Here is a 12,867-nt window from a genome sequence, read left to right as displayed (position 1 = left end):
TACAAATTAAATTACTTACCATTATTGAAAAAATTCAAGAAGATCTTGATAAATGGATGATATTACCAATAACATTAGTAGGTAGAGTAAATACCGTAAAAATGAATATATTCCCTAGACTACAATACTTATTTCAATCACTACCAATACAATTACCCCAGAAGTTTTTTCAAGAGTTAAATAAATATGTGAGGAAGTTTCTTTGGAAAGGTAAGATGTCAAGAATATCGTTGGAAAAAAGAGAGAAAAAAAAAAGAATATCGTTGGAAAAATTGACATGGAAATTTGATCTAGGAGGGTTACAACTTCCAAATTTTAAGAATTATCATAAAGCAAATCAACTTAGATTTATTGCATCTTTTTTTGAGAAAGATAGAATAGATTAGAATAGAACTAGATAAAATAGGAGAAAATACACCAGAAGATTTTATATATAAATGAGAATCTAAATGGACACAGGAAAAGAAAGAATCTCCTATATTAAAACATTTGATTGACTTATGGAATAAGATAAATGTTGATGATGAGACAAAGAAATCTTTATTAGCAAAGAGATCTTTAATTCAAAATAGACTTATTCCTTTTACATTCGAGACTTTAACTTTTGTCTAGACCCAGTTTTAGATAGGTCAACAAAGGTTGTTACAAAACCAAAAGTAGCAAAATTAACTTTATCATTGATGAAAGATTTAAATTTGATTGATATATGGAGAAGAATTAACCCAAGAGAAAGAGATTATTCATTTTATTCAAATAGACATAAAACTTATTCAAGGATAGATTTTTTCCTACTATCAGCGAATATTCAAGACAGAGTGAAAAATATGGAATATAAAGCAAGAATATTGTCAGATCATTCCCCCTTGATAATGACGATGATAATGATGGATAAGGAGGAATCGATTTACAGATGGAGATTTAATTCAATATTATTAAAACATCAAGATTTTTGTGATTTTATGAAAAAACAGATTCAGTTTTTTTTAGATACAAACTCACATTCAGTTGATGATAAATTTATATTATGGGAAGCGATGAAGGCATATGTGAGAGGCCAGATAATAAGTTATACTTCTAAAATTAAGAAGGAATATATGGTAGAAATAGATCAATTGGAAAAAGAGATTACAAAATTAGAAAAAGAACCTCAAAGATATATGACAGAAGAAAAACAAAGACAACTTGTTAATAAGAAGCTACAATATAATACACTTCAGACATACCGAACAGAAAAAGCAATTATGAGAACTAATCAGAGATATTATGAACAAGGTGAAAGATCACACAAGATTCTTGCTTGGCAGTTAAAAACAGACCAGGCTTCCAAAACGATAAATGCAATTAGAACAAGTGTAAATAAAATTACTTATAAACCTTTAGAAATCAATGAAACTTTAAAACAAATTTATTCTGAACTGTGTCAATCAGAGACACAAAATGATATTGTTGAGATAGAAAGGTTTTTATCACAAATAACTCTCCCAAAATTGAATTCGGAAGAACAGAAGGGATTAGATGTGCCTTTTACATTAAAAGAGGCCGAAGAAGCTCTAGGATCACTTCAGAGTAATAAATCTCCAGGAGAAGATGGTTTCTGCCTGAATTTTACAAAAAGTTTAAAGATTTATTAATTTCTCCTTTTATGGAGCTAATACACCAAGCGGAAAGAACACATAAACTTCCAGAATCTTTTTCAACAGCTATTTTAATAGTATTGCCAAAAAAAGACAGAGATCTTTTAAAGCCAACATCATATAGACCTATTTCTTTGTTGAACACGGACTATAAAATAATAGCAAAGATTTTATCTAATAGATTATCTAAATACTTACCAAAATTAATACACATGGACCAAAAAGGATTTATTAAAAATAGACAATCGGCAGATAATGTAACTCGGTTACTTAGCATAATTCATTTGGCACAAAAGAGGGAAGAAATGAGTGTGGCAGTTGCTTTGGATGCAGAAAAAGCATTTGATAGATTGGAATGGGATTTTTTATTTAAGGTATTGGAAAAATATGGATTAGGAGTATCTTTTATAAAATGGATTAAAACCCCAAATACTAACCCCAAAGCTAAAGTGGTGACAAATGGCCAAATTTCAACATCATTTCAGTTAACAAGGTCAACTAGACAAGGTTGTCCATTATCACCTGCTTTATTTGTGTTGGCGATAGAACCATTAGCTGAATTAATTAGAACTGACTCAGATATTATGGGTTAATCAGGAGGAATATAAGATTAACTTATTTGCTGATGATGTTCTGATTTATCTAACTAACCCATTGCATTTGTTGCGTAAATTATCTTCTAGATTGGAAGAATATGGGAAAATATCAGGGTACAAAATAAATTGGGATAAAAGTGAAATTCTACCCCTTACTAAAGGAGATTATAGTCAATGTCGATTAATAACTCAATTTAGATGGCCGATAAATGGTATAAAGTATTTAGGTATAAGAGTTGATAATGATATAAAGAATTTATATCAACTAAATTCTTTGCCATTATTGAAAAAAATTCAAGAGGATCTTGATAAATGGATGATATTACCAATAACATTAATAGGTAGAGTCAATGCTGTAAAAATGAATATATTCCCTAGATTACAATATTTATTCCAAACACTACCAATACAATTACCGCAGAAATTTTTTCAAGAGTTAAATAAATGTGTGAGGAAATTCCTTTGGAAAGGTAAGATGTCAAGAATATCGTTGGAAAAATTGACATGGAAATTTGACCTAGGAGGGTTACAATTACCAAATTTTAAGAATTATTACAAAGCAAATCAACTTAGATTTATTGCATCTTTTTTTGATGAAGATAAACCGGCATGGATTAGAATAGAATTAGATAAAATAGGAGAAAATATACCAGAAGATTTTATATATAAATGGGAATCTAAATGGATACGGGAAAAGAAAGAATCTCCTATACTAAAACATTTGATTGATTTATGGAATAAGATAAATGTTGATGATGAGATAAAGAAATCTTTATTAGCAAAGAGACCTTTAATTCAAAATAAACTTAGCCCTTTTACAATGGATAATCAACTTTTATATAACTGGTTTCACAAAGGGATTAGTTATATAGGAGACTGTCTTGAAGGAGGTATATTAATGTCATGTGACCAATTAAAGAATAAATATAAAATATCAAATAACACTCTTTTCTGCTATTTCCAATTAAGGGCTTATTTAAGAGATAAACTGGGTCAAACAATGTTATTGCCGAAACCTAATGAAATAGAAACTTTAATTCATAAAGGAAAAATTAAAAAATTTATTTCTGGTATGTATAATTTGATTCAAAAACAGACAATTAAACAAGGAATTCATAAATCAAGACAAAATGGGAAACTGATTTGAATATTAAAATTGATGAAACAAGTTGGTCAAGATTATGTCTTGACAGTATGACAAATACAATAAATGTTCGACTAAGATTAGTACAATATAACTTTTTACATCAAATATATATTACACCACAAAAAATAAATAGATTAAACTCAAATTTATCTGATCAATGTTTTCGATGTAATCAAGAAATTGGTACTTTTTTACACTCTACTTGGTCTTGTTTTAAAATTCAACCTTTTTGGACAAATTTAAGAGTTTTACTGGAACAAATTATTGGAATACAACTTCCACATAATCCAACAATATTTTTACTAAGCGATATTGAAGGGATAAAATCAAAATCCAAATTGAATAAATATCAGAAAGAATTCATAAAAATTGCATTAGCAGTAGCCAAAAAGGCTATCGCAGTTACTTGGAAATTGGATTCATACTCAAGTACAGATCGTTGGAAGAATGAAATATTTAGCTGCATTCCACTTGAAAAAATTACTTATAATTTAAGAGATAAATATGAAATATTTCTGAAAATTTGGCGCCCTTATTTACAAAAGATAGGATTAAATATATAGGTGCTCCGAAGATAAAATTATTGGTTATCTGGGGAAAGAAATATATATACATATTAAAGCTATTATGAACTCCATGGAGCATGTGGGGATCTTCCGATATCCAGGCATTCTTTCTTTCTTTCTTTTTTCTTCTCTTTTTTTTCTATAGGGATATGTTTGAGGGGAAGGGTTGATAATTTTTTTTCTTTCTGTAACCTATTTGAAAATTCAATTAAAAAAATTTTTTTTTAATGATCTGGATGATAATGTGGCAAATTGGATCAGCAAATTTGCTGATGATACAAAGATTGGAGGTGTAGTGGACAGTGAAGAAGGTTTTCAAAGCTTGCAGAGGGATTTGGACCAGTTGGAGGAAAGGGTTGAAAAATGGCAGGTGGAGTTTAATGTGGACAAGTGTGAGGTATTGTACTTTGGAAGGTCAAACCAAGGTAGAACATACAAGGTAAATGGTAGGACACTGAGGAGTGCAGTAGAACAGAGGGATCTGGGAGTACAGATACATAATTCCCTAAAAGTGGCGTCATAGGTGGATAGGGTCGAAAAGAGAGCTTTTGGTTCACTGGCCTTTATAAATCAAAGTATTGAGTATAAGATTTGGAATGTAATGGTGAGGTTGTATAAGACATTGATGAGACTGAATTTGGAGTATTGTGTGCAGCTTTGGTCACCTACTTACAGGAAGGATATTAATAAGGTTGAAAGAGTGCAGAGAAGGTTTACAAGGATGTTGTCCGGACTTGAGAAACTGAGTTACAGAGAAAGGTTGAATAGGTTAGGATTTATTCCCTGGAGCGTAGGAGAATGAGAGGTGATTTGATAGAGGTGTATAAAATTATGATGGGTATAGATAGAGTGAATGCAAACAGGCTTTTTCCACTGAGGCCAGGTGAGAAAAAAAACCAGAGGTCATGGGTTAAGAGTGAAGGGGGAAAAGTTTAAAGGGAACATGGGAGGGGGGGGGTCTTCTTCACGCAGAGAGTGGTGGGAGTGTGGAATGAGCTGCCAGATGAAGTGGTAAATGCGGGCTCACTTTTGACATTTAAGAAAAAAGTTGGACAGGTATATGGATGAGAGGGGTTTGGAGTGATTATGGCCCAGGCGTAGGTCAGTGGGACGAGGCAGAAAAATGGTTCGGCACAGCCAAGAAGGGCCAAAAGGCCTGTTTCTGTGCTTTAATGTTCTATGGTTCTCTTGTCAGCCACATTTGTAATATTTTGCCATTTGAGTATTTCTTTATTTTTGGAATACATCTGTCCTGCACCTTCCTCATTTTTCCCAGAAGCTCATGCCATTGTTGCTCTGCTATCATCCCTGCCAGCAGCTCCTTCTAATTTACTTTGGCCAACTTCTCTCTCATACCATTGTAATTTCCTTTACTCCACTGAAAGGTGAGTAAAGCATTTTGAAAGTGATCTGAATTTGTTGTTCACATTACTGAAATCCATAACTAGGGAGCATTAGTCATTAAAGTGGACAATTGACTGTTCTTCTGATGGGAATTGGGTACAAGAGTGAAGCTGTCTTCCTGAAATTATATGTGGTTTTGGTAAGACCACATCTGAAGTAAGGTATACAGTTTTAGTCAGACAGCATAGATTTTCTAGATTGGTTCCAGGGATGGTTGGTTTGCCATACAAGGAGAGTGTTCCAAAGTTGGAAAAAAAATGAGACATTACTTTATTTAAAAACATAAACATAAAGTGCTTTTTGATCGCGGATTCAGACCCTCTCTCCGAAACCCAGCCGATCTTCGAATTACGCTTACTACTGGAGATTATAAGTGGTTTAAATCAGTGAAGGAGGCTGAAGCGTTTGTTGGAAGTCTTCCAGCCACCTCGTCTTCTTCGGAGCCAGCCTGACCTTCTAAAATGGTTGATAAGTACTTCTCGAAGTAAAACTATTTTTTCCGAACTCAGACTTTACTTGAATAATTCAGTCATTATCTATTGAAACTCTAAGGGCTGTAGTCAATCTCTCCCTGGACTTGGTGCGTTTTTTCTAAATAGATAATTTAAGTTTAATGTTTCCCTGCGAACTTTTAGATTTTACCTGTGTAATCTATTTTATTTTTGTATAACCTTATCTATAGAGAACTACAATTGTCTTTAACTTGTTTTGGAGGTTTGGAGTTTTATTGAAGGCCTCCCTGTTGGTTGATTCATAGTTTAAGTGTTGCTTTTTTTCCCCCTGTAAATGGTTGATAAGGACTCTCTTTGAATTTTATAATTTCCCCCTTTTCTCCCTCCCTTTTTTTTCTTTTAATCTTTTATAATTTTTCGCGGGTAGGTTAGTTTTAGTTTTCTTCTGATTTTCTTTGTATTAAGTTTTATACTTCTGTTGAAGTTGTTCCTATTTATAATTCTGTTTTCTAGTGCATAAATTAGTTATTATTTGCTATATTATTTATACAGAACTTTTGTTAACGACACAGAACTGGAAGTCATACTTGGGTTAATTTTTTTGGTAGAGCAGCTGCTTTTTTAGGTAGCCGTCTAATTTTGGGTTGCGAGGAGGAGGTGGGTTCTCCAGTTCCAACACTACTCACTGTTTCTTTTGTTTTCCTTTGTTATTCAGGACATGTCTCTGTTTTGATTCTACAGATCTATGTTTACATTTTTGCTCCCAGACTGTTATTGTACTGCTTGATTTTTTATATGCCTGCTACCTTCTATGCACTAACAATTGATAATGGTTAATTCACTTAAATTTGTGAGCTGGAATGTAAAGGGATTGAATCATCCTGTTAAAAGAAGGAAGGTCTTCTCGCATATTAAACAACTCAAAGCCGACATTGCTTTCCTTCAAGAAACTCATATTCGTAGTTTTGATAATTCTCGGCTTCTGTCAAAGTGGGCGGGTCAGCATTTTCATTCATCCTTTGCTGCCAAAGCTAGGGGGGTCTCCATCCTTATTAATTCAAATATTCCTTTTGAACTCCATAATAAGATATCTGATACAAATGGCCGTTTTATTATTGTTTCTGGTAAATTATACAATACTAAAGTTGTACTAGCAAACCTGTATGCCCCCAATTTTGATGATGTTAATTTTTTTGAACGTTTTTTCTCCTTGCTACCAGATTTAAACTCATACTCTCTTATACTGGGTGGCGATTTCAATTGTTGGTTAGATCCTAATTTGGATCGATTGTCCTCTGTTACTAGACTACTTACTAAATCTGCCTTAGCTATTCACTCTTTTCTCTCTAATTATGGTATCTCTGATATATGGCGTTTCCTTCATCCCACTGAGAGAGACTACTCTTTTTTTTCACATGTTCACCATACCTTTACTAGAATTGACTACTTTTTACTCGATAATCAACTTATTCCATTTGTCTATTCTTGTGACTATCAGAGTATACTGATTTCTGACCATGCCCCAATTACTTTGTCTTTAAATTTTCCTGGTCTCCCTCAGAGGAATAAACACTGGTGTTTTGACTCAACTTTATTATCGGATGATGATTTTCTAAAATTTATTAAGGATCAGATAACCTTTTATTTTAACACCAATACATCATCTGAAATGTCATCCCAGATTGTCTGGGATGCCATGAAAGCATATTTGAGGGGTCAAATAATCTCCTATACAGCAAATCTTAATAGAAAGTCCTGTGCAGATCGATTAGACCTCATTAATCAGATTAAAGAATTGGATCAACTGTATGCTCAAACTAAGAATCCTGAATTATACAAGAAGCGTGTAGAACTTCAAACTAAATTTAATCTTCTGTCTACTCAACCTGTCGAACGCCAACTTCTTGAAAGTAAGAGTCGCTTCTATATTCATGGTGACAAATCTGGTAAATTTCTAGCCAATCAGCTGAGACGTTCCAAAGCCAAACAACATATTACAAAGATCCGGAAGGAGAATGGAGACTTTACATCGGATCACTTAGAAATCAATGACACATTTAAAAATTTCTATTCTCGACTTTATTCCTCTGAATCTTTGAATGACAATATCTCTGTTGATCACTTTTTAAATAATCTGAATATTCCTTCGCTTTCATCTGATTTTAAAGCCAAACTTAATGCACCTATTTCATCAGAAGAAATATCTTTTGCAATTTCTGCATTGTCTTCAGGGAAATCTCCTGGACCTGATGGGTTCCCCATAGAATTTTATAAATCATTCTCTTCACTTCTTTCCCCTCAGTTATTCTCAGTATTATCTGACTCATTTAATTACGGTAAATTGCCACCCTCTTTTAATGAGGCATCTATTATTCTTTTATTAAAAAAGGGTAAAGACCCAACAGAGTGTTCCTCGTATAGGCCGATTTCTTTGCTCAATGTTGATGTTAAAATCTTGGCCAAAGTTTTGGCTTATAGATTAGAAACTGTTATCCCCTCTATTATTTCTGATGATCAAACTGGTTTTATTAAAAACCGTCTTCCTTATTTTAACATTCGGCGTTTATTTAACATTTTATATTCACCTCCAACTGGGATTCCTGAATGTGTTATTTCCCTCGATGCGGAGAAAGCATTTGATTGTATAGAGTGGAACTACCTTTTTGCAGTTTTAGAAAAATTTGACTTCGGTCAAAGTTTTATCTCTTGGATCAAATTGCTGTATTTGTGTCCTACTGCCTCTGTTTTGACTAATTTTCAGAAATCCCAGTTATTTAACCTCAAACGTGGCACCCGCCAGGGATGCCCTTTAAGTCCCTTTCTCTTTGATTTGGCTATAGAACCTTTGGCGATAGCATTTTGAAATTGTCCTGAACTGACCGGGATTTGGAGAGGGGGTGTTGAGCATAAGAGTTTCTCTTTATGCTGATGACTTATTACTTTTTCTTTCAAATCCGTCTACATCCTTACCTCCAATGTTTTCACTTCTTGATCAGTTTAGCCAGTTCTCTGGCTATAAGCTTAATTTACATAAGAGCGAACTTTTCCCAATTAATAAAGAAGCACAAGAATTAACATTTCGTGATCTCCCTTTTAAAGTAGTTCATAATCAATTTACTTATCTTGGGATTACAGTCACAAGGAAGTTTAAAGATCTCTTTCGTGAAAATTTTGCCAATCTTTCATATACTATAAAACAGAGTCTGTTACAATGGTCACCTCTATCTATGTCTTTGGTAGGTCATATCAATGTTGTTAAAATGTATGTTCTCCCTAAACTTTTATATTTATTTCAATCAATCCCAATTTTTATTCCTAAATCTTTTTTTGATTCCTTAGACTCTATTATTTTGTCATACCTGTGGAAGAATAAGCGCTCTAGAATTAATAAAGTTTATCTCCAAAAATCTAAAAAAGAGGGTGGCATGGCTTTACCTAACTTTCATTTATATTATTGGGCAGCCAATATACGTTGTGCTACCTTTTGGTCTTTTTTCCATGGCCAACCCGAGTGCCCTAATTGGGTGGCAATGGAGTTGAGCTCCACTAAAGATTTATCTATCTCTGCACTTCTTGGCTCTGTACTCCCTAGTAGTTTGTCCAGATTAATTGTTAATCCTCTTGTTAGACACACTTTGCATATATGGGCTCAGTTTAGGAAGTTTTATGGTTTCCATGGTTTTTCCTTTTCTAGCCCTATCTTACATAATCACCTTTTTTTACCTACTACGTATGATTCAGCATTCCATGATTGGTATAGGAAGGGCATTAGACATTTTGAAGATCTTTTTATTGATAATTGCTTCGCATCTTTTCAACAGCTCTCTGCTAAGTTCAATCTGCCCAATGCTCATTTTTTTAGATATCTCCAAATTAGCCACTTTATTAATCCTTTAATTCCTAACTTCCCTGAAATGCCTGAGAAAAATGTTATGGATTTATTTCTTTCTATTAATCCACTAGGTAAAGGTTTAATATAATTTATTCGTGATAAATTAGCATCCTTACAGCGTGCCCCTGTGGATAAAATTAGAATGGCTTGGGAGCATGATTTAAATATCTCCTTATCTGATGAGACTTGGGATTCGATTCTCAAATCGGTTAATTCAACCTCTCTTTGTGCTCGCCATTGCCTTTTACAGTTTAAGATTGTTCATAGAGCCCATATGTCTAAATCTAAACTATCTCGATTTTACCCTAACATTAATCCTCTCCGTGATAAATGCAAAAGGGGCGAGGCCTCTCTCATTCATATGTACTGGTTTTGTCCTAGCTTGGAGAAATTTTGGAAAGACGTCTTCATAACGTTATCTTGTATTCTGAACCACCACCTAGAACCTAACCCTTTAATTGCTTTGTTCAGTTTTTTGGGTGAGACAGATTTACATCTGAGTTCGACTAAGTGTCGAATATTATCTTTTGCTTCTCTCCTGGCTAGACGTTTAATCCTCCTTAGATGGAGGGATGTTGCCCCGCCCACGCATGCTCAATGGCTTAATGATATTATGTCCTGCTTAGACCTTGAAAAAATTCATTATTCAGTTCTTAATTCGGATACAAAGTTCCATAAGGTCTGGGGACCTTTTATTGAGTACTTTCATAACCTTCCTCTTAACTAAGGTTTTTTTTTCGGTCCCTTGCTTTCAGCTCCTTTTTTGTTGGTAGTAGGCATTAATATCTTCTGTTGCTAAGTGTATTTACAGTTTTGGGGGTTTGAATGTCCTGATGTATATTCTCTAGATTGTGTTGTGGTTGGTCTGGAGTTCTTTTTTGTTGCGGAGCTTGGGGAGGATACTAATTTTACATATCTTCAATTTGTGTGCTTTCTCAATTATCTTCTTTTGTATTATATTATTATTGTATGTTTATTTTTGCACTGTATTAATGTTCTTCATTTCGATCTGGGTTTTTTTTATCTGTAGCAATGTAGAAAATGTATAAAAAAACTAATTTTAAAAAACATAAACATGTACAACAGTTGGCAGACATAATACAAGAAGGATATTTTCACTGGCTGAGGAGTCTACAACCAGGATCACTGTCCCAGATCAAGTGTAGGTCATTTAAGACAAATGAGAATACTTTCGTCACTAAGATGGTGAAGCCTTGGAATTCTCCATCTTTGAGAGTTGTGGAGGGTCTATCATTGATTGCTTTCAAAACAGTGTTTGATAGATTTCTGGTATCAAGGGATAAATCAGAAAAGTGGTGGCGTGGCCACTTAACATAAAATTATCTGTTATAGGAGAATGGAGAACCAGGTTCAAAACGGCTACATCTATTTCTTGTTCTAATTTTGGGAAAATATAGGCATTAAAAACTATGTAACAGATGTATCCTAAACAATAGATAGATAGATAGATAGATAGATACTTTATTCATCCCCATGGGGAAATTCAACTTTTTTCCAATGTCCCATACACTTGTTGTAGCAAAACTAATTACATACAATACTTAACTCAGTAAAAAATATGATATGCATCTAAATCACTATCTCAAAAAGCATTAATAATAGCTTTTAAAAAGTTCTTAAGTCCTGGCGGTTGAATTGTAAAGCCTAATGGCATTGGGGAGTATTAACCTCTTCATCCTGTCTGAGGAGCATTGCATCGATAGTAACCTGTCGCTGAAACTGCTTCTCTGTCTCTGGATGGTGCTATGTAGAGGATGTTCAGAGTTTTCCATAATTGACCGTAGCCTACTCAGCGCCCTTCGCTCAGCTACCGATGTTAAACTCTCCAGTACTTTGCCCACGACAGAGCCCGCCTTCCTTACCAGCTTATTAAGACGTGAGGCGTCCCTCTTCTTAATGCTTCCTCCCCAACACGCCACCACAAAGAAGAGGGCGCTCTCCACAACTGACCTATAGAACATCTTCAGCATCTCACTACAGACATTGAATGACGCCAACCTCCTTAGGAAGTACAGTCGACTCTGTGCCTTCCTGCACAAGGCATCTGTGTTGGCAGTCCAGTCTAGCTTCTCGTCTAACTGTACTCCCGGATACTTTTAGGTCTTAACCTGCTCCACACATTCTCCATTAATGATCACTGGCTCCATATGAGGCCTAGATCTCCTAAAGTCCACCACCATCTCCTTGGTCTTGGTGATATTGAGACGCAGGTAGTTTGAGTTGCACCATATCACAAAGTCCTGTATCAGTTTCCTATACTCCTCCTCCTGTCCATTCCTGACACACCCCACTATGGCCGTGTCATCAGCGAACTTCTGCACATGGCAGGACTCCGAGTTATATTGGAAGTCTGATGTGTACCTTTCTTTACCTTTCTTATTACCGTGGCTCAGTAATAAGACTGCAGAGTCTAATGAAAAAATAAAAAAATATACAGTGGTCTGAACTTTAAAAACTAGTTTTAGGCTTTATGACCTCTTGCATCTATTCACAAGGATCAAAGCTGATCTGATCTTCAGCCTGATACTATTTTACATGTCCTGATACCATAGATTACAGCTGCAGGAAGGATTTAGGCAAAATCATGATTTACTCTGGTTTACACCACATAACGTAACGGGGCATGGGGTGGGGTGGGGTGGGAAATGACATGACACCTAAATGAATTAAAAGAATTAGCAATGTATCATTTGGAAATTTCAAGATTTTGCACATTAAAGTGGCATTTATAATGGCCCAATATTAAAATTTCCATATTTATATTCAAGAACAATTACAAATTTTAGTCAGCTACACCTGATTTTACAACTTCCTACCTTATTGATCATGAGCCACTTCACAAACCTATAATCATATGGTTCCTTCGTTTCAGTGGATTCTGGCAGGTCAACATCTGAAAGGAAAATAAAGAACACAAGAAAGCTGAAAACTTGAGAAGACAATCCTGTCCCATTTCATCTTATTCTATTAATGCACATTATGAAACTCAGAAATGTTCTTAGCCTGAAAAAGTGAAGACAGATCTCACAAAATTCAGTTCAGAATGTCTTTTATGTTCAACTTACCAAGTTTATAACTATACCTAAGGTGGAGCTAATCATGATTCTCTTGGTCAAAATATGATAACAAAAGGGAAAACTACACTTTAAAATAAT

The 12,867-nt window shown here is 34.4% G+C and overlaps 1 protein-coding gene across 9 annotated transcripts in view; it reads right to left on the bottom strand.

The window, feature by feature from the left end:
• Positions 1-12,867, bottom strand: part of LOC140731232 (kynurenine--oxoglutarate transaminase 1-like) — a 156,845-nt gene that overhangs the window by 13,219 nt on the left and 130,759 nt on the right. For all 9 annotated transcript variants that reach the window (XM_073052746.1, XM_073052743.1, XM_073052744.1 and 6 more), the window contains one exon: positions 12,529-12,605. In XM_073052746.1, the coding sequence (XP_072908847.1) occupies positions 12,529-12,605 (77 nt within the window). The remainder of the gene's footprint in view (positions 1-12,528; positions 12,606-12,867) is intronic.

Source organism: Hemitrygon akajei, chromosome 7 (genome assembly GCF_048418815.1).
Source record: "Hemitrygon akajei chromosome 7, sHemAka1.3, whole genome shotgun sequence".
Lineage (NCBI taxonomy): Eukaryota > Metazoa > Chordata > Chondrichthyes > Myliobatiformes > Dasyatidae > Hemitrygon > Hemitrygon akajei.
The sequence above is the reverse complement of the archived record's forward strand: the minus strand, read 5'-3'. Positions and strand labels throughout refer to the sequence as shown.